This window comes from Pleurodeles waltl, chromosome 11 (genome assembly GCF_031143425.1).
Source record: "Pleurodeles waltl isolate 20211129_DDA chromosome 11, aPleWal1.hap1.20221129, whole genome shotgun sequence".
Taxonomy (NCBI): Eukaryota; Metazoa; Chordata; class Amphibia; order Caudata; family Salamandridae; genus Pleurodeles; species Pleurodeles waltl.
In genome coordinates, this window is record NC_090450.1 from 240,804,840 (window position 1) to 240,828,168 (window position 23,329).

The following is a 23,329-nucleotide window of genomic DNA, read 5'->3' on the forward strand; positions in this document are numbered from 1 at the left end:
CCATTCAGGGCTAAATGGTCAAAGATGTTTAGATTTCAAGAGAAACAAGCCAGAATCCCTAAGAGGAGATTCATATTACCATACAGCTGTCAGTGTAACAGAAAAGGACACAACAGAATTCGAAAGAAATTGGGCTGCATGCAAGTAAGTAAACTATCTCCAAGAATATCTGGGTGCCAATTTGTCAGGCTGGTAAAACTGGTCTCTTCGCTGTATGTAGATTGCATTCTCAAACCAGGACATGGGTGTATTGATATAGAGTCCTTCAGGCTTTTCAAGGCGCCACTTCAAGGTACAGTGGTAGCTAGAATGACCTTCGGCCTGTGCAAGGAACAGCCAATTTGTCCTGGATACTAAATGTCCTCACAGAGCATGTAAACATAAGTATACAACATACTTGCTTGAACTTGAGAGGACCCAGGTATGATGAGTGCATACATTTACAGCAATGGATAGAAGACAAATTCACAAGGGCTACAAGGTAAAACAGCTGTAATCCTATCTCTGAAATACGTTCTATGGCTATCACTATCCCAAAGAGCCTCAAAAGGGGACAGTAGGCATCCTTTGGTATGGTTAGGAGCACCTGTGATGGTGTATCCCTACTCCTACCATGCGCAGTTAACCACGCAAATACAGCGATCAAGCCATGATGGAGTATCACCCAGTAATCTTGACATTAAATATGACTGGGATGAAAAATCACACTGTAGGCCAAACAAAATGGAGGTAGGATGTCACAGGCAAGCATTCATGAGAGGAATACGTCCCAAGACAACATTTTTAAAACTACAAATGCCATAGCCAGAAATGGCCGTTCAGTAGTGTTTTGGAGTGTGTACAAAATAATGTAGCTTCTTGTTTACAATAAGGCTTCATTCAGGATCATTTAGGATACTCATGCGAGAGACCACTATCAGAGGTAAGTGATGATTGCATGGTAGCAAATTCAACACCAGCAGTTAGGGTGTCCACATTTCTCCTCAATCTTCCATGAAGTCACACACAAACTGGACTTTGTGGTTTAAACACTGATATGATCAAGGATGACAGCTGTAGAAGTACAATTGTTTAACAGTTTTCTAAAGTGTAGGTGGTCCAATAAGGCAAATGGGGTTGAACAGCTTCAAAGTACAAAAAATGTACCATGAAACTAGCGTCTCCCATTAAAAGCACTCATTTGACTAGAAACAGCTGGTGAATAGACCAATGCAGGGAGGGACTCCTTGAACACTCTATGGTGACCTTTAGGGTTTCATCTGATATGACCCAATGTTTAGTAAAGTCTCTGTGTACCTTTAATGCAGCAAACCTATCTAATTTTGCAGTACTATTCAAAGCCAGTGCATGAGGGCTGATAAAATAATTCAGTGGACTAATGCATTTACTACTTATCTGTGTTTAACCTGAAAGTCACAAATTCATATTCAATTAGGCCCATTCAGCCCCTCATTCAAAAGATGCAGATAAAATGAGATCAAATGAGTTGCATTTCCTAGCCTAAATAACGTGCTAGGCAAGTGCAGCAATTACTATCTTATAATCATTATGAATTCAACTGAACAGAAACCAATTTCATTAATGTAGCATTAGTTCCCGCTACTAGTGAGTATCCTTACCTCCTCCCTTTCTGCATCCATGTTCCAGACTGCAATGCCACCATCAGATGAACAGGACACCAGCTGTCGATTTAGATGTATGTAGCAGAGTGCCTGCACCTTGTCGCTGTGGAGAACATCTTTGGTTATTTGGCATCATGGAAATACATCAACCCTTTTAAGTCTCCTCTCATTAAGTACCAAGATTATATTCTTGGTCTGAAACCTAACTTTGAAAGTCGAAATAGAAAGCCAGCATACATCTAACGCTGAGCTTTGGTTCTAAAATTACTTGACCCACTACAGATGCTGGCAATGATAATTTGTGCTTCTGTTTATCTCCAGTGTTTTCATATCACAAAATTGGCAAAGTAAATTGGTTACTCCTATACAAGAGCTATTGTCTTTGCCAATGCTGATGTCTTTTAGCCATTTTGTACAGCATAGTAGAGCAGAAAGAAGTGGCATGGTGTAAAGTGGTGTGCAGTGACAGAGTGCAGTGGAGTAGAGTCTTGTGTAGTGCAGTGGCGCAGAGAAGAGTGCCATGGAATGGAGTGCAGAGGCGTAAAGTACAGAGGTGCAGAGTGCAGTTGCGCAGAAAAGGAGGGCGTAGAGTAGAGTGGCGCATAGTAACATACAGTGGAGTGCCACAGAGTGGAGGGTCAGAGTAGAGTGGAGTGGCACAGGGTACAGTAGAGAGGACTGGCATAAAGCATGCTGGCATAGAGTGGAGTGGCATGGAGTAGGGTAGACTACAGAGATCTATAGTGGAGTGGAGCAGAGTGGAGTAGATTGGAACAGCATGGCACAGAGTAATGGGTAGTGGGTAGAATGGAGTAGTGGCTCAGTGACATTAAATGGAGTGGTATGGAGGGCAGACTGAGTAGAGTGGCACAGAGTGACATACAATGGAGTGGAGTGGCACAGAGTGGCATGGAGTGACGCACAGTGGAGTGGCGTACAGTAGAGTAGGCTGCCACAGAATGTAGTGGAATAGAGTAAAGTGATGTAGATTAGAGTGTAGAGCCATAGAATGCAGTGGTGTAGAATGCAGGGGCGCTGTGTAGAGTACTGCAGAGTAGAGTGCGGTGGCATACAGTGCAGAGGTGTAGAGTGCAGCGGTGTCGAGTATACCGCCATAGAGTAGAGTGGTGCTGAGGAGCAGACAGTGTAGTGGAGTACAGTACAGTGGAGTAGACGAGAGGGGTGCAGAGTAGATCAGAGTGGTGTAGAGTGCAGTGACGTAGAAGGGAGTGGTGCAGAATAGAGAAGAGCGGTGTACAGTGCAGTGGCATAGATGCAGTGGCGTATATTGCAGAGGGATAGAGTGCAGTGGCACAGAGTAGAGTGTCATAACCGCAGTGAAGTAGCAGAGTGGCATACAGTAGAGTGTCAGAGAGATGAGTGTAGTGAGGTAGAGTGCAGTCGTGTAGAGTAAAGTGCAGTGGCGTAGAGTGTTGCAGAGTGCAGTACCATAATGTAGTGGCATAAAGTAAAGTGGTGAATAGTGCGGTGGAGTAGAGAGGTGCGGCGTGAAGTGCAGCTGCGTACAGTACAGTGGTATAGACTATTGTGGTGTAGAGTGGTTTGGGGCCATAGATACGAACACTTTTTCCCATAGACACAGAATGGGTAAAAACCTTTGCTACATCTGGCCCTTAGAGTGGTGCAGTGACATTAAGTGGAATTGTGCAGAGTACAGAAGAGTGGCATAAAGTGTAGTGGCATAAAGTGTAGTGGCATAAATATAGTGCACTACAGTGCACCAGCATACAGTAAAGTGGCACAGAGTACAATGATGTAGAGTACACTGGCACTGAGAGATTGGTGCAGAATAGAGTGCCGCTGAGTGCAGTGGTGTAGGGTGGCACAGAGTGCAGTGGTGTAGAGTTGAGTGGCATAGAATGGCATAAAGTACAGTGGTTCACAGTGCGGTGGAGTACAGTGGATTGGTATAGAATAGAGTAGTGTACAGTGCATAGTACAGTGGCATAGAGTGCAGTGGCACAGAATGCAGTGGTACAGAGTAAAGTAGAGTGGCATAGAGTGCAGTGGCACAGTACAGTGTCAGAGTAAAGTGGTACAGAGTAGAGCTGCATAAAGTGCAGTGGCGTATAGTGGGATAGAGTGCAGTGGCGTACAGTACAGTGGCACAAAGAAGAGTGGTGCAGAGTAGAGTACAGTTGTATGGATACAGTGCCATAGAGTGGAGTTGTGCACAGTGCAGTGACAGAGTAGAGTGGTGCAGAGAAGAGTGGCACAGAGTGCAGTAACAGAGTGACGTAGTGCGAAGCAGAGTAGGAATGAAAGCAGTGGCGTAGAATGCAGCTGCCCAGCGTGTAGTGCAGTGGTGCAGCATGGAGTGCAGTGGCATAGAGTGCAGTGCTGAAGATGAGAAGGCAGAGGTGTAGAGTGCAGAGGTGTAGAGTGCAGAGGTGTGGAGTGCAGTGGCACGGAGTTGAGTGGTGTAGCATACAGCAGCTTAGGGTAGAGTGGCAAAGAGTAGAGTGGCATAGAATGCAATGATATAGAGTGCAGTGGTGCAGACACAGATGTAGGAGGCACTATATTTCTGGGGCAGACAGGGACAGCCTTGGGAACTCTCCATTGTCCCTGTACAAATTGCCTGTGGTCTGCAAGCTGTAGACGCCAATAACCGTATAAAATCGCATAGTTCTGTTCTGAAAAAGTGTAGTAATAAAAAAGGCAGCAGGTAATCACAGTTTGCCAGTATGCTTTATTGGGCTTTACAATCTGCAAAGTAATTAGAAAATAATTGAAAAAAACATTAACGTTTCATCTTCAGTCACAGAGCAAGCAAGTGTTGGAGGGTAACAAAGGAATAATAAACAAAATGTTCTCATTGACCGTTCCTAAACCTCAAAATGCAAACATACTATTCAGAAACAATGTATGTAGAAATAGCACCAAAAGGCTCAACGCACAAATGATAGTCAAGGGCTCCAGTAGATCGAGACCTACGTGTAATTTGAAGCTGGACATGATGGTCCGCGGTTCCGATACATCAATTAGATCTGTCCAGGTCAAGGATTTTACCTTCTGACTTTAGTCCTTTAAATCCCAACCAACCACAGGAGTAGATTTCTAATGGACTCTGTGGTAAATGGCACCTCTTGGGGAATTTTCCTAAAACCTTTTGTTTTTTTCCCCCAGTCTTTGCTGGCTACCTGTGCGTGACCTTATGGCTCTGGGCACTTCTCCATTGCAATGCAGTGGGAAAGTGTGCACGCCCTTGCTACCTATTTTATAAGGAGGAGCAAGTATCGGCATGGGTGAGGTGCTGTACTCAGGAGGCCCCTGTAAAAAAGGTACCCCCACATACCGAGGGCAGGTACGGCCCTGGCAACTAGGGAGACTTTGCACTGTGTATGCCACCCCTAGAAGGCCAAGTCAACCATGTCTCAGGCCCAATTGGATGTGCCGGTAAGGGCGCTAGTGCACCTGCGCTCAGGGTGGCAGGGGCCAACCCTGAGCCAGCCTTTCACCTCCCTGGGAGGACCCCGAAGACGGGGCAGGTGGTAGGCGTAGGGAGGTATACGAAGGGAACTCTGCTCTGCTAGGGAAGACCCCAAAGTAGGTGTCCCATACCTGGGGGAGGGGTCGGCCATGCCCATGGAATGGGCCGGTACTCTGCGGTGGCCTTTGGGCCCTGGGCACTGTTCCCCTGTAGGTGCAGGGTGGAAGTGCACATACATGTCCTCTACTGGAAAAGAGGTAGCGCTGACTAACGTGGGAAACAGCCATGGCACGTCCCGGGGTGATTTTATATACACTGAATCTGGTATAGCTGGTCTCTAGGTGCCAACCTGCACCAAGGCGCCATACCTATAGTGAGTCTGAGCTTGTTTGCGCAGGCCAACATAGGTGAAGTTGCAACCTAAGTATTCAGCCTGCCTCTGCTAGCTTGTAAGCGCATCAGGCCACATGTGCCTAGGGGGTGTGGAACACACCATGCGTGTTCGCACTGCCCATGAGATTTGCTCTGCCTATAGGGTTACATGGGAGAAAAGAGTCTTATTAGGTCTGGCTGCAATAGTGGATTGCAGAGGAGCAGCCTGATGATGTTTGGTATCATTGGGTTCTGAGGGACAAACCCCGTCTAATGGTACAGGTGGTTTTATTATTACTGCACTAGAAATGCCACTTTGAGGGAATAGGCATTTCTAAATTCTAAAAGGCTTCATGTGTCCTCTAAATTCAGCTTCATGCCTCTGGTTTCGAAGGAAGGGCACATCTGTCATTTCCCAAGTGACAGCTATAATACTTGGGCATCCAGAATGACAGACCTCTGCCATTTGGGGTCTGGGATAGATGATATGAGGGTGAGGTTTCTGACATTTGGCCTCCAGGAGGCAGAACATGGCCCCACTAAATATAAAGATATACATTCCACATCCTCAGGGCAGATGGGAAGGAAATTTAGGGAAGACATCTGTGGTTCTATCCTTCAGAAGGCAGAGTTGCATCTACGGCAACACAGGACCAGTGTTGCTGGACTGCGTGTTGCGCAATACCAGAGGAAGCTATGGTACACAGGAGGATAACTGTCTGAGGAAGGGATCCGCGCACCCTTCCTGTATTGAGGAAGGGATCCGCGCACCCTTCCTGTATTGTGGCTGGCCTGAGCCAACTGCCAGCTGTTTCGTAACCCGAGGTGTGATTTCCAAGGACAGGTTGGCTGCCCCGTTCTCTGCAGAGGTCTCAGGGACATCAAGGACATCTTATGAGGAATTTACATCATCTGCCAGTACCATCGGGATAGCTTTGCCTTTATGTGCACCTACATTGTATGCAGGACTCCACAGGACAGCAGAGGCATGAGCATAGACAAAGTATTGTTTCTGGAGACCGAAATTACCCGGTGTGGAGCCCGCAAGTTATGTCTGCACTTCAGGCGAGTGGTCCTTCATCATGGGGACCAGTGCATGCAGAGATGTCTTGTGGTGTAAGCGGGATCACCCGTTACGGAAACCCTCATGGCCCACTGATGTCGAGTGAGACGCAATTCTCTTGTGTGACTCTCAGCTGCATGAGCATTGCGTGCAACCGGAGTTGTGCTATAGACTGCCTCGTATGGTATAGATGAACTTACGCTGAAGTGTGTTACCGGGGAGTTTGGTGCGACTAAAGTCATAGTGCACCAGACGTTGTGCCTCATTCCAGGAATGTATGGTAATGAAGTTCCTTGTATGACCGGAGGATCTAGGCAGGCTCAAGCCATAGAGCGCTAAATGTTGTGCCTCACACCAGAGAGGTGCAGGATTTACCTTGTTCATTGGAGCATCTGGGATTGTCTGTTGCAGTTCAAGTCATCACGCACCAGACTAGTGCCTCCTCCTGAGGTGGTACCACATTAAGAATTGTCTTTGGAGTGATCGTATGGTCGGGCCATTTCAGGTCATCGGGTCCCTGACGTTGTGCCTCATTTTAGTGGAGGTACAGCACTGAGCACTTTTCACGTGGGAGCGTAACGGTTGGCGTAACACAAGTCTTTGTGCACCAGACGCGAGGCCTCCTTGTGAAGGGGGTGCGGAAACTAATAACTCATTGTGTGCAACTGGAATTGTCAAGGGCGACTCAAGTCAACATGCCTCGACAGTGCACCTCCGTTCCGGAGGTGCGAAACTGGTAACTATTTTGTAACGCTGACTGTCTGGTGGGGCTGGGTGCCACAATGGCTAACTGGTGTTGCAGACCTCTGAGTGAACCTCCTACTGGGAGCCCAATTGTCTCCTTGCTAATTGCTGCTGTACTGGTGGTGTCTTTCCTTTCCCCTCATATCTTATCGCCGGTATCCTTAGCGCAGTGTGACTAGGGCCACGAGCGGACTAGTAGCCAGTGGGTACTATGGTTTGTGGTGGGGCAGGATAGCCGAAGCTCGTAGGTGGGTGGAGGGCGGTTTGGGATCCAGGGTGCCTGAAAACACAGTGGCATCCACTAGCCGGATATCAGGGCACCACATTAGGGTGCCGGGAGTGCGTGCGTACGACTGTGGGTGTGCATGAGCCGACTGACACCCGTGGCATTGCTCAGTGGTACAGAGCGGATGTGTGGCAGTGAGTGCGGGTAAATGTGAGGGCATCTCTGTGGTGCTGCTGGTCACGTTCTTTCACCAGGGGATTCCTGAGGTTGGTATTATGATTTATTAGTGCGGCCTAGGTTGCAGTGCTATGTGAAAGTGTTAAAACCCTTGTATGTACTTGTTGCTGATAGCGTTGGGAACCAGGGCACACCCTGAATTTAAGTGTTACATCAAAGTTGGTAAATTCTAGAGTGGGTCTTGTGCTGACAAATTTTGGTACTGCATGAAGATGCGGGAGGGGGAACGTATAGTTTTCTCACTTGTAAATATTGTTGTTGATGTTACACACAGTTGGGCTGAATATTGTGAATTCTACTGCTAAACATGATTTATGCCCAGATTTCCATGATACTCATGCTGTTCTGACAATGTGTATGTTGAATACAATTTTGATATCCCTGCATGGTGTGTGAAGTCTCATTTGTGCCACTCAGCGTGGTTGTGGTGGGGTAGTGCTGTGCTCTTGTTTTACACATTGCCTCTGTGATAAGCATGACTGCTCTGTGCAAAGCTATCCAAGGGTAAGTGCACATTATGCAGCAAGTGTAATCACCCAGCCCTGACTGGAGTGACGCGATTCTGCCTGGCTGGGGCCTTGCCGCAGCCAACCAGAACATGCCACCTCTAACATCCCCAATTACCTCAGGAAAGGCACTTAGAGACTCCCAGGTTTTCAGGCAGAGGCCACTAGTAGGGTCCAGTCAGGTGTCCCTGGACTGTTGCAGGAAAGGGCTCTTGTAGTTTGTTGTATTCCTATAACGTAAACAGGAGGTCACTCGTATGACCCTTGAAGTCCTGGGTACAAAAGGGCACTTGTCCAGGTCACAGATAGCAGCCCCAGTCCACTTTTGGTCTTCCTTATGTCCACAAACGCTCAGAAGAGGGTGACTGGAGGTGTCATAGTTATGCCCAGCACAAACTCGTGGGTGAGAATGACTCCTGGCATGCTTTGGACAACTGGGTAAAAATTCCAGTGACCAACCTCACCCAATCTGGGCATTTTCAAGATGGCAAAAGTCTTTGCCACACTAAATTTGAAAGCTGGGGCTGTGAGGGCAGTATACAATGGTAATCCTGGTGTCCTCCCACATTTAAAATCTAGTTTCAGGCAGCCACTGTACCCCCAGTAAATCTAGTGACAGACATCTAGTAGGACAAAAGCAGGAGGTTCCAGCAACCAGACAGTGGATATACAAGAACTGTCTAAACATCCTCTTTTCGTCCAATGAAGTGCACCCCAAGTGTTATGCGTAAAACCCAGAGACAGAATTCTGGTAAGACAAAAGCAGGGTTTTCCAGTAACCAGACAGTGGATACACAAGATTTGTCTTAGCATCCTCTTTTTGCCCTTTGAAGTGCACTCTAAGTGGTGCATGTAAAACCCAGAAGACCTGACAAACAGAATTTCATACTCAAGCAGTATTTTACAAGGTAATGTCAAAAATGATACTTACAGCCCACTCCCTGCAAAATCTGAGATCCAGGGGAGATATCTCTGCTCATTCAGGCCGACCATGTTAAGCACAATTGATTTATTGTGTAGCTCCTGGGAGGAATTTCAGACATATTCAAATGCCAATCACTGCCTGGGGGAAGTGGCACAGGCTTGTGAGTGCAGGTGAGGCTTGGTTATACAGCAAGTCTGAAGGCTTCTTTAGAGCAAGAAAACTATTCAATTCTTAGAATCATTTGAGGCGCCCTGGTGTCAATGAATTATTCTTTTTTGAGAGGTACCCTAAGAAAGTTACCGGTTCTGGAAAGGTTTGTACTAAGTGCTGCCTGAATGTGTATTACTAAAAAGAGAAAAAACATTGAAAGTACTGTAAATACTTAAACATTGAGGAGAAAATTTCTACCATTTCATTCAACACAGTACAGCAGAAGGAGAGAGCAGAACAGCACCATATCTACTAAACTTTGGTGCATACTTTGTCTCTCCCTATGCTTGCGCAGTTTTGGTTACCTTGCGGCAATGCACACACCCTTGCACGATAGTGCAAGGGTGTGCATCATGTCAAGCACAGAGTGTGTAATGGAAGGGTGACCTTCCACTACAAAAAACTATGTACTGACATAGTGTAACACTCAGCACAGTATGCATGTTCTAAAGTGCAGTATACTTTATTCTTTATGCCTGCCTTGAGGAGACATACATTTTGACGTCAAGTTATGTCTACCTTTTTTTAGTAGATAGGGCACTGCATCAAAAACATCAAAAAACGTTTGTGGTTACATGGGCATGCCATGTACAACCCATGGAATGTCCACTTGCCAGAAAGTAGGGTGTAGCTCTACTTTGTGTTACATTAGACAACTCAACATTGCCACTCAGAATTTGAGTTGTAAAGTAAATCCCAACACTACACTTTGCATCACTTTTGTAATGCAAACCTGGTGAAAAGTATTAGTAACCCCCGGCACCCCCACAGGATTTTTTGGGCACATTTTCTGTCAGTCCATCTTATACATACTGGGTGCAGGCTATCCTGCACCCAGTAACCTGACCAAACCATTAACAGTGCTTTCTCTCCCAGGCTGGGACCTCATAGGTGTATAAACATACAAATGACTAGTCCCCAGTGCACCAACCAGTTATACACACAGAAATCAGAAATAATCATATTAACCAACTGATGAAATTATGTGTCAATAAAAAGCTAATTATGCAGCTCATTTTGTGATGGTGTTACTTAATTATTTTGAATTTTTTTACAAACGTTACCACTGTCTGGGCAAAGATTTCACCTAATTCATACCAGTTTAAAGCCGAAATACAGGAATAAGCAACTGATAGGTGGACGGTCAACTTTTGCGAAGGGATTTTTACTGCGTGGTTATTCATGTTGCTGCGTTTTTAGTAACTTTATATCTGTTTGAGCTAGAAAGGAAAATGTTACTTACCAGTAGACATCTGTTTGTGGCATGTAGTGCTGTAGCTTCACATGCTATGCATTCCAAGCTTGCCATCTAGTGTTGGGTCCATAGTAGTACAATTTGTTTTTCTTCGAAGAAAGAATGACTCCTCCTCACCGTAATACTGAGCCTGGTCATCGAGTCCTTTGTTAGATTGTTTCTTCGCAGGCAGGAGAGTGAAGTAGTGAAAAATAGAGAGTAGAATACAAAAGATGTCCATGATAGGTATTTACATATGTACATTATTTACATAGGATTAAATTGCAACATCTACACACATCCAGGGAGGACGCATGTGAATCTACAGCACTACATCCCACAAACTGATGTCTACTGGTAAGTATCATTTTCCGTTCAATGGCATGTGTAGCTGTAGATACACATGCTGTGCACAGACTGTAAAGCAGTCCTTCCATAAAGCGTGGCTAGCGTGCTGGAGTTGCAATTGTTTGAAAAAGTGTTTTAAGTACAGTTTGCCCAACATTTGCTAGTTGTTGTGCAAAGACGTCTATACAGTAATGTTTTTAAATGTGTGTTGTGTAGACCATGTTGGTGCTTTACAAATATCTACTGTAGGTATGTCACCTAAAAATGCCACAGATGCACCTTTTTCCTAGTGGTGTGTGCTCCTGGTGGTAAGGGTAATTGTTGTTTAGCTTTAGTATAGCAAGTCTGAATGTATTTGATTATCCATCTGCTATAGTTGTTTTAGATATGGGATCTCCTTTGTGTGTTTGTTTTGTTTTCCTAAAATGTTTTGTTCTATCTATATAATACATAAGAGCTCTTTTAACATCTAGAGTATGTAGAGCTCTTTCTGTGAGCCAATCTGGTTGTGGGAAGAAAACAGAAAACAGTTAATTCTATTGTTTGATTAATATGGAATTGTGAAATTACATTTGGAAGGGATTTTGGATTAGTTCTTAACACAATTTTTTCTTTATGACCTTGCAAGAAAGGTTCTTCCAAAGTTAAAGCCTGGAGCTCGTTCACACGTCTAAGGGAGTTGATAGTGATTAAAAAGGCATCTTTCCATGAAAGGAATTGTAGGGAGCAGGAGTGAAGTGGCTCAAACGGTGGAGCCATAAGCCTTGTGAGGACAATGTTAAGATTCCAAGATGGAGCTGGAGGAATTCTTGGTGGAATTATTATTTTCTGTCCTTTCATAAATGCTATGATAACTGGAATTTGAAACAAAGAAATATGTTGTCTATTTTGAAGATATGCAGCTATAGCTGCTAAATGTAAACAAATGGATGTATAAACTAGATCTGCTTTTTGTAAATGTAATAAATATCGTACAGTGTCTTGTACTGTTGGTTTGAAACGGTCAATGTTTTTTGTTTGAGAATAGCAAACACAATGTTTCCATTTTGCCGCATAGCATTGTCTAGTTGTAGGTTAGCGTGTCTGTTTGAGGATATCCACACATTCCTGTGGTAATTGTAAATATCCAATTTCTATTACTTAAGTAGCCATATCGCTAGATTGCGTGATTTGGGATTTTGATGCCTTATTTGGCCCTGTTTATGTGTCAGGATATCTTGTCTTTTGGGAAGCTTTTCATGTGGAACAACTGAGGGTTCCAAAAGTGTTGTGTACCATGGATGACGTGCCCATGTAGGAGCCACTAAGATCATGTTGAGACAAAATTGCTTTATCTTCTGGACCAGAAGTGGTAAGAGTGGGAGAGGGGGAAGCATAAGCAAATATCTTTGGCCAACTCATCCATAAAGCATTGCCCCTGGCCCGAGGGTCTGGGTACCTGGAGACGAAACATGGGCATTTTTTGTTTTGATATGTTGCGAACAGATCTATTTGAGGCGTTCCCCACTATTTATAGTACTGTTGAAGGGCTTGTGGGTGGAGTTCCCCACTCATGTGTTTGTTGCTGCATCCTGCTTAGTAGGTCAGCTAAGTGGTTGTCTGTCCCTGGGAGATATTGTGCCACTATGTGAATGTGGTGACGAATCGTCCATTTCCATATTGTTTGTGCAAGATGGGACAGTTGATGAGATTGTGCCCCCCCCGTTCTTAAAGATAGTAAATGGCAGTCATGTTGACTGTACATATCAACACTGTCTTGTGTTGCCATTGTGAAAGGAATGCTTTCATTGATAAGTATACTGCTTGCAGTTCCAGGTAACTAGATATGAAGAGACCGTTGAGTATTGTCCCATATCCCCTGAACTGTGAGGTTGAGGAGATGAGCTCACCAACCGTTGCTTGCGGCATCTGTTGTGAGAGTGATCTGAGGCACAGGGTCTACAATGGGTCGCCCTTTCATAAGGTTTGTGGTATTCTATCAATGTAGAGAGCGATAAGTGTGGCAGTCCAACATCACTAGATCTTCCATGTGACCCTGTGCCTGAGACCACTGATGAGAGAGACATTGTTGAAGAGGACGCATATGAAGTCTGGCATGAGGCACTATGGCAATACAAGATGCCATCACCCATAACAGTTTCATAATAGTTCTTACTGTGTATGTTTGGTTCTGTTTTAATGTAGCAATTAATGTCTGAAAAGCCTGAACTTGGACTGGGTTAGGAAATGCTAATCCTAATTGTGTGTTGAGGGTAGCTCCCAGATTGGGTTGTATTTGGAGAGGTTGCAGATGAGATTTGGTGTAGTTTATGGTGAACCCTAGAGAGTGTAGGAGATGAATTGTAGCTTGTGTGTATATTTGACACTGTGTGAATGAATTGGCTTTGATAAGATAATTGCCCAAATAGGGGAACACATGAATTTGTTATTTTTCTGAGATGTGCTGCAACTACTGCAAGACATTTTGTGAATACTCTGGGAGCAGTTGTGACTCCCGATGGTAATAATTTAAATTGGTAGTGTTCTCCTGCAACTACAATTCTTAGGTATTTGAGGTGAGCAGGATGAATGGGAATGTGAAAGTAAGTGCCCTTTAGGTCTAACGCTGTCATGAAGTCACCTTGTGGTAATAGGGGAATAACATCCTGAAGCGTGACCATTTGAAAGTGTTCTGATAGTATGTAGTGGATTAAGGTTCCGAGATCTAATATTGGTCTGAGAGACCAGTCTTTTTTGGGGATTAGAAAATACAGGGAGTAAAGGCCTGTTCCTTGGCAAAGTAATGGTACTGATGCTATAGCCCTGTTAGAAGAAGGAAATGTACTTCCTGTTTGAGGAGAGTGATATGATCTTTTAAGAGTCTGCGAGTAAGAGGGGATATATTTGGTGGAGTGGAAATGAGCTCCAGACAGTAACCATTTTGGATAATTTGAGGTACCCATTGATCTGTAATAATTTGAGACCACTGGGGGTAAAGAAAGTTGTAACCTTCCCCCTATAGGAGTGGTGTGTGTTCGTATGTTTTGTTTTAAGTCATTGTTTATAGACGGATGAGGAACCTCCAAATGTATATGGTTTCCCTCTTCCCTTATTATTGTTTCCTCGATATGATCCTCAAAAGTAACCTCTGGTGTATTGAGAGGTGGGTTTACTTTGATTTATGGAATGTTCTTGAAATGATGATCTAAATCCTCTTGCAAATCCGGCACAATGAAAAGTACCCCTCTGTGTGCTGGCTTGTAGGGCTCCCATAGCTTTGGCAGTTTGATTATTAATTTAAAATTGAAAGTGTGGTATCCACTTGTGAACCAAATACATGCTCCTTATCAAAGGGCATGTTTAAAACTGCCTGTTGTACCTCCTGTTTAAACCCTAAACATCTGAGCCAGGCATGGTGCCTTATGATGACTCTGGTGTTAATACTGCGTGCTGCTGTATCAGCAGCATCAAGCGCACATCTAATGGAGTTGTTGGAAACTGTTTGTCCTTGATTTACAATTTCTACCCCCCTTTTATGAAGTTCTTCTGGTAGGTATTGTAAAAGTTCCTCCATAGCATCCCAGTGAGCTCTTTCATACCGGGATAGCAACGCTTGTGCATTTGCAATTCGCCAGTGATAGGCTGCTTTATCTGCTACTCATTTTCCTGCCACATCTAATTTTTTACTCTCTTTATCAGGAGGAGGTGTGTGTTATGCTGATTGGCTATTAGTTCTTTTGCATGTAGTAGAGGCAACAACAGAGTCTGGAGGTATTTGGGTTTTTATATATAAAGGATCAGTAGGAGCATCCTTGACCTTTTTATCCACTCTGGGATTGCTAACCTGTACTCTAACAGGCTCTTTAAATATTTTGTCTGCGTGTCTAAGCATATCTGGAAGCACTGAAAGGAATTGACTTTCCTTATGAGTTGCGCCAAGGGTGTCAAATAAAAAATCTTCCTCTATTGGATCAGTGTACATATGTACATTGTGGAATGCTGCTGCCCAGCTATAGCCTGTTGATATGAGGTGGAATCATCAGGTGGTGAAGGTCTGGCTGGATAAAGACCTGGATCATTTGGTGTAATAGGATCTGGATCATACTCATCCCATGGGTCCTGTTCCTCTAATGCATCCCCTAAATCTTGAGGCCCACCTGGTGGTGAACTAGGTGGTGTGAACCCTAAAGGAGGGGGAGATGTTGGTGGAGGTGTAGTCTTTTTTGGAAGCGTAGAGGAATCAAGACTCTCTTGGAAAGTTAACTTCCTTTTAAAAGGTGGCAGAGGTGATGTTATAATCTGACCTGTTCTTGTTTAATTTGAAGTTGGCACTGCCTAGCATCCATAACTTCTAAAATTGGTTCCAACTGTGATGTAGGGGTGGTTATAGATTATCTAGAGTAACAAAGTCTTTTGTGATGTTTTCGGTTCCGAAGGTTTTTGTGGATGGAAAATTTTCAGTGCCCAAACATCAGTTGTATGTTCTTTCTTTTGCAGTGCCAAAGTGGTCAGCATGGAAGCACCATGCATTTTCGGTCTTGTCGGAGCCGAAATAGAGGCGCTGGAGGTCGATGCAGAAGATTTGTCTTTGGCTTTTTTCTGTACCGAGCTGGTATGCGAGGCATCCAAATACGTTTCTCAGCTCAGACCATGGCTGGAAGGTAGTGGCGGACCAGTAACCTCTTTTGTTGTTCTTTTGTCCATTGGAAAAAGGGGCTTTTTACTCAGTTTGTGCTGCTTGTAATGGTTGACGTTCGATGTCCGACTGCACATCAGAGTCCGAATCGTCAACGGAGAAGGCCCCCTCTTGTTCCAAGTCTTCTTGTGCATGCTCGTCGCCGAAGATGTCCGGTGTGTCATCTGGACGTCGAGACGCCATTTCCATCCGATAAGTGCTTCGATCTCTAAGTGTCTTCTTCAATCGAAAAGAACGTCATGCTTTGCAGGTCTGGTGGTTGCGGTCTGGTGAAATACACAAATTACACACCTGATGGTGGTCGGTGTGTGAAAACTTTGAGTAGCATCGAGGGCTAAACCGAAAATGGAGTGGGCTCCATTAGGGCTGCATACTTTGATAGCACAAGGAAGAGGTAGGCCCAAAGAGGGCTCGAGAGGGCCTTTTTGCGCCCCAAAGGGCTGAAAATTTTGATTCCGAATATGGGATGGGAACCAAAAGCTAAATGAATAAAGAATACAGGATCGGAAATGATACTGATGATGATAGCACGACAGAAAGAATACCGTTTTAGACTGTATGGAGGTGAGAACTGAGAGCAAGAGGAACACACATCCGAACGCGACATCGGAGAGAAACAATCTAACAAAGGACTTGATGACCATGCACAATATTACCGAGAGGGGGAGTCACTCGATCCCATGACTCGAAAACTTTCTTCGAAGAAAAACAAATGGTACTACTCCGAACCCAACACTAGATGGCGAGCTTATGCACAGCATGTGTATCTTTCTACAGCTACACATGCCATTGAACCAATATTTTTAGTTAAACTCTCGATTATGCAGCAGATGACGGATTATGTGACAAAAGTGGCAAATACAATATAATGTAGAAAATGCAGCAGCCACAGAATCACATTATTCCAGTTTCCCTACTCAAACTGTACCGTCAGATCGAATATTAATAAAAGTCACAAGCTGGCCCACGCATATATCTGCAGAATATAAGCACCTCACCATACAATAGCACTTGACAAGAATGGCTATGCTCAGTCTTATGTGAAATGCAGTCACCATTATAAATTCCAAAAACAGCAGATGAAATCTCTAAACATGTAAGAAAACAAAACAACGGGGGGAAAGAACAGACGACAAAGGGTAAAAAAATTGTAAAGCTTCAAGACAAAAGCCATGAAGTGACATTCAAACATGCTGTGTGTCCAGGAGCGGGTTTACAGACCCATTCAACTCCACCTCCGCCTGTGAGGTCTTTGCATAAGGGCTGAGTTGCAGCACAGGTATCAAAGATCTTGCTTAGGAATTTTTTATGGCCACTTTGTGAAAACAGCCTTGCTGAATTTAAGCAAGCAATTAACATAGTTTATTCACGGATTTTAAGTGCTTTTTGGACACGGGCTCCTCAATTGTTTAAATAAGAGAATGTTAATTAAAAATGTTGTAAAACAGAAAAAATGTGAAAGGTCAGCAAAATGACTAAATGATATTTTGTTAATTTTATCTACATCTCTACCCCCGCCCCCATTGTAGTCACAATCACAGTACCCATGCTTTTTTTTCACTGAAAAAAAAAGTGAGGTTTAAGCAGGGACTGCATTGCAGTCTCTCTCTAAACTTCAGATGTTGTTCAAGTGTACATGGGTACACTCCAACATTAATCTCTTACCTGGCAGTGGACATCTACAGTGGAGCTGGGTTAATCTTCACAGTGGGAGTGTTGGCCATTGGAGGTAGCTCACCCAGATAATAAGAAGGTTGAAAGTACCTGTGTCCTGAATTATTGAAAGTAGCCCATGAACGAACCCTTTACCTTCTATAGTGTGCAGGCATCGCCTTCATAACATTTATAAAAAATAGTCTTAAGTGATGCACATATTTCTAAACATAGGGGAGAGAGGTGGTTTAAATGGAGCACAATATGGCCTGGTCTTTTATGGCAGTAGATTTATCCTTGTGGGCATCACTCAATATATTAGTGTACTCTAGCTCTTTATTAGACCCTACTTAAAAGACTGATTCACAAAAGGAAACTTACATTTTTGTGTAAATGTAAGATTCTTTACTATTCACAAAGGTATTTTACTAGTAGAATCTTTAGGACCGGGACTTCAACACACATATAAAGATAGGACTGTCCTAAAGATACTCAAGTGCAAGCAACATGCACCTCACTTCATACCCCTTGCATCCTACAACTATGCTAAAATCTCAAAAAATCATTCTGTTTACTGAAACCCAGTCCATATATTTTTAAACATTATTGCTGTCTTTAAAACTTGGTGTGTAAGGCTTTACAGGAAGAGCCACCCCTTCATGGAAAACTCCTGCTTAGGTGATGTCCTAGAGGTTGAAATTGAATGGGTTGTGGCATACACCGAAGAGAATGGTATATTGCCAGCATGTTCTATAATTTTGGAAGTATGCTAAAAATATGTTTTATATTTTATTATTGGTTTAACCTCGTCACAGCATGTATGCTGAATGTTTTCAGAGCAACTCTTCTCTTTTCATGCTGTACTTGACATTTTGGAGTTGGAAAGCTTCAGCATGCACCAATCTGATGCTGGCTGATATTTTCGCTCTGTCACCAGCTAATATTGTTCAGCATTGTAGATTATAATGCAGAAGGCATCTTTGTTTCAGGAACGTCTAATCTTAAAATTAATTCCACTGATAAGCACTTTATATTGAAAAAATGATTGGAACATATGTTGCAGAGAAGGTAAAAATGTTTACCTATGACTTGCAAAGCTTGCTCTTTCTCTACAAAACCTGAAGTCACCCACTTGTTATTTCAAGATCAAGATCAAGAGTTACTTTTTCCGGCCTACGTGAGGCCATGAAAGTGCATAAAAAGATGATACTCACATGAAATAAATTATTGTGACATAATTCACACTATAAGATTCAGATTATAAAAATACCAGTTAAAAGAGAACGATATAACCTAAAACAATCCATCCAGTATCAATCCTACCACTGAATATACAAATAATAATGTAATAATATTAACAAATCCGGTAAATTTAAGTCCATCAGATGTAATCACTAGTAAAACTCCTACAGTTGTTTCCTGAGTCAATGAATGGACTTATCAAAATAATTCAAAAACAAAATGACCTAAACAATAAGACATATTAAAGTGCGTTATGCAGAACACAGGGAAGAGTAATACTCAAGTGGGTTCACCCATCATATCTAGTGACTTTCTCAACCTCAAGAGAGGAAACAATCAACTGCATAAATTGAATAAACATAGGATAATAACTGTAGAAACAACAAGGCAGGCCTAACCTCTACAAACTGCAGGGATTTAAATAATGGCATTGAAAACATTCTATGGGGCGTTGCATAGTAACTACAAAAAAAAAGAGGTGCAAAAGGTCCTGAGGAGAACAATTATCACAAGTACATGGACATAATTTGGCACCCCTTGGGACAGGTTTTGGATATATTAACAGCAAATTAAACTGATTGAACCTAAATCTGGTGAGGAGGAAATGGTGGTGAATGTTGAGAGTGCTGAGCAAATAAGGTTTAGTGGTGGGGCATGTGACAAGCAATGCATAACCTTGAACTGAAGGTTTCTTACGCTCAAAAGTCTCCCTCTCTGTTTTCTGCCACAGCAGAAAACTGTCCCAAGCCAATGCTAAATCTGACTTTGTAATGGAAAGGGGCAACTCAAATAAAGCTGGCCTACCTAATTTGACAAAAGTATCCCTGATATATGTCAACCACCTGACTGATCTCCACCCATTGAGCTCCAAACAGTCTTTAAGTATTTCCCTACCTAAAAGATTTTCCGGATGTACCCGGGTGGTCAATCACCACAACAGGGAGCGCAGGGCGATGAGATCCAACAAAAATGGTAACCCTAACACTTCGTGAACCATGAGAGCTGGGGTAAGAACCGCTAAAAGGCACCTACAAAATCAATTTTCGAACATAAAAAAAGGAGAAAAAAAAAAGGATGCCAATGGTTTTAGACAGTGCTTGTTTTTTCAATTTTATCAAAAGACCCTAGGTGGTAAAGTCATCAAAAACAATACTCTCGTCAGCCAATTGCCTTGGACATGAAAGGATCTTGACCTAGTCTTCTTCGGACCCAGCACCATGATGTGCGATTTGCTATAGTTAGTAGAAAGATCTAACAAGTTCATATAATGTACAAAGCCATCGACTAGGGTTTGGAGGCCAAGGGCAGTTCTTTCCAGCAGAGCAGTATCATCCGCAGAAAGCAGAGTGGGAATCTGACATGAACCTATTCGCGGGCAATCCACTTGCCTATCAAGCAGCATGGCCCCAATATCGTTCACGTACAATATGAACATACATGGAGCCAATATACATCCCTGTCTGACTCCACTCGCCAATCTAAAGGAACTAGAACAAGACCCATCTGTATTATAGTGTACTACCGCCCTCATGTCTCTATACAAATCGCTAAGAAAACTAACAATGGCTGTATCCATACCCAGGCACAACAAGAGTTGGCACAATTTTGATCTATTCACCTTATCAAAGGCTGAAGATAAGTCTATATAAGCAAAGAATGAAGAACCTGGTTTTACAACAGTATATTTGTTGATCACAGGTGCCCAAACAGGGTCGAAAATAATACTGCAAATCTGAACAAACAGCCCCATCTCCAGCCCAAGTCATGGCTCTTTCTAAGAGCACCCTGCCATTTACCCTGCAAGCCAGATCAATCAGGGCTATGGGTCTATAATATAATCCCTGGAACCCTTTTTGTAGACGGCAACAATAATGTACTGTGACCAAGAATGTGGTAACCACAAACATGCAATCAAATTAAAAAAACTAATTAGAATCGGGCCCAGAGACTGGGTGACATATTCCACAGATCAGCAGACATACCGTCGGGGCTCAGGGCCTTATTATATGTTATGTGCTTAATGGCCATCTCAACCTCCTCCACTTTGAATACATACTAAATTGTTCTGGTCTGATACTGGGACTATAATTGGGTCCACCTCTCACCATCGCCATCCTCGGAGCCGTAAATAGCCTCAAAGTGCTCAATCCATTTCTCAGGAGAACTATAGGAAAATAAGGCATAGGTTCTGTTATCTTTAAAGAGGGGGTGGTTAACTATCACCCAAAATGGACTCTGCTTTGTTCGACGCCTCCAACAGGTCAGACCACCCTTCCTCTCTAAGTTCCCTTTTCCTCCCCTCTATCACTTGCTTGCAAGCTCTATGTCTACAGGTTATGAAGTGATGATCTTTGGGCTGGGCTGTAAGCGCAAACAACAATAATTTAAGGCTAACAGTACAATCTTTATTAAACCATCTGGGTTTGTTAATAATGGTATTTTTTTGGGGGGCGTTGGAAGGGACAGTCTAGATCTCACTTCCACTTGGCTCTCCGGATATGCGTTTAAAAAGGTGGCCTCACTGGGCAGATACCCCAAACATAACTCAAAATCCTTGCAGCTAGTAAGTTCTTCATAAAATCTTCGGGGACAATTTTTGATCATTTCAATCTTCTTCCCTGATCTATTACTCTATCGTCCAGCTGAAGGGTGTGACTTTGCACAGGGGCATTCTAAAATAACTGCTATTGTTAACAAAAACACAATAATGATCCCCAAAATCAGAAATCCGTACAGCAAAAGAACCTAGCCAATTCCACAGTGTCAGTGACAAAAATAAAACGTAGTGTGGAATTTACTCCTCATCCAACAAAAGTGGGGAAAAATTGCCATCCAAATTTTGAGGTGATTGTTTACAACAGATTCCCTGTTAACCCCTGGCATGCCACTGACCTAACAGCTACCTCCGGTGGCACAGTTCTGCTATGCCACAGGCGTAACTGTTATGTCCTGGCTGTGACCTGCCACCAAACAAGAAGTGCTTCCGCTGCCACCCCGAGTGACATCTGATGACGTCAGCATGTGGACGTCATCAGAGGTCACCCCATCGAGCTGGAAGCTATGCTTCCAGCACATTCGAGGAGAAACTGATTAGCTTCTCCTCAGGAAGGGGGAAGGGTGAGGTTGGAGAGGCACCAAAGGAAAGGATTTCTTTTCCTTTCCTTTCATGTCTCTCTGAGCATTCCTGCAGCATGATTCCATAGCGTTTGTGCTCCAGAAATGCCCACTAGACACCAGGGAGTTATTTTTTTGACAATTTCACATAAGGGGAGCAGCCCCTTAGGCAAGGGTTGTTCCCCGGGGGTGGGGGGCATTATAATTTGGGCCATATCTTGGCCTATTTTAATCAGGCCCATCTGTCCCCAAGGGGGGAAGAAACCACTAGACACCAAAGATTTTTTTGTAATATTTTACATAAAGGGAGCAGCCCCTTAGGCAAGGATCGCTCCCCATGGGCACATATTATTATAGCCCATTTCTGCTCCCCCATGGGGGCAGATAGGCCTATTTTTCTTAGGCCGATCTGCCCCGATGGGGGGCAGAAACCACTAGATACCAGGGATTTTTTAAATGTTGTCATTTTACATAAAGGGAGTGGCCCCTTAGGCAAGGGTCGCTCCACATTGGGGATTATTATTTTAGGCCATAGCCTATATTTATTAGGCCTATCTGCCCCCAAGGGCGGCAGAAGCCACTAGACAGCAGGGATTTGTTTTGTCATTTTACATAAGCCCCTTAGGCAAGTGTCACTCCCCAGGGGCCCATATTATTTTAGGTCATTTCTGCCAAAACCACTAGGCACCAGGGATTGGTGTGTGTGTGTGTGTGTTTTGTTTGGAAAGGGAGGCCCCTTGGGCAAGGGTCGCTCCCCTAAGGGGGCCCACTACTGTTTTAGGGCATATCAGCCTATTTTAGGCCCATCAGCCCCCAGGGGGACCAGAAACCATGTAGGCACGAGGAATTGGTGGTGTGTGTTTTGTTTGGGGGGGGGGGGCACTTAGGCAAGGGTCGCTCCCCATGGGGACACATTACCGATGACCATTTCTACTCCCTAGGGGGCAGCTCGGCCTATTTTTGTAAGACCTATCTGCCCCCAAGGGAGCAGAAAGCCCACTACACACCAGGGAAGATTTTTTTTTTTTTTTTTCAAAGAGGGGGTGGGTATGACCATACCCCTACCCCAAATAAATGGGGCCAAAGTTGTAATGCCCACTGAGGGACAGATGGGGTAATTACACCTGTTCGCCTCTCGGGAGGACGGGGGAGGCAGAAAGCCCACTAGCTGCCAGGGAATTTGTTTAAAAAAAATATAGGGGTGAGGGCTACCAACCACTATAAGCATAATTATGCCACCCACCCCAACTGAAGGGTGCAACAGTCTTTCAGCCCCCCTGCAAACTAAAGCATCTCATCCCAATTGCAAGCAAGAGGACATTTGACTTTTGTGTTTTGATTTTACATATGGGCCAAGAGAGCTTGGTTAACTCCCAATATTGTCAACTTGGAATAGTGAGCGGCTGCACTTTTTGGCCACCTAGAAAAACCTACCAGACCTAGACACAACTGAAAACTAAATATCTGGGTGAGTAAAGGTTTGTGTGCTTCACATGCACCTCACACCGTTTTCTTACCCACAATGACCTGCAAACTTCTAACTTTGCCTGAAATCACGCATTTTTCCTACAATTTTGTGATGGGATCTTCTGGAATCAGCAGGAATCCACAAAATTCCTACGACCCAGCATTGCTGCATCTATACCGATAACAATTCTGTATCACTTCTCAGCCTGAAAAAAAACAATGGAACTCGTTTTGGTT

General features: G+C 43.8%; 1 protein-coding gene across 1 annotated transcript in view; it reads right to left on the reverse strand.

The window, feature by feature from the left end:
* The window catches only part of WDFY1 (WD repeat and FYVE domain containing 1), a 213,021-nt gene that overhangs the window by 50,582 nt on the left and 139,110 nt on the right, over positions 1–23,329 (reverse strand). Inside the window, exon 8 of the mRNA XM_069213483.1 lies at positions 1,620–1,725. Within this exon, the coding sequence (XP_069069584.1) occupies positions 1,620–1,725 (106 nt within the window). The remainder of the gene's footprint in view (positions 1–1,619; positions 1,726–23,329) is intronic.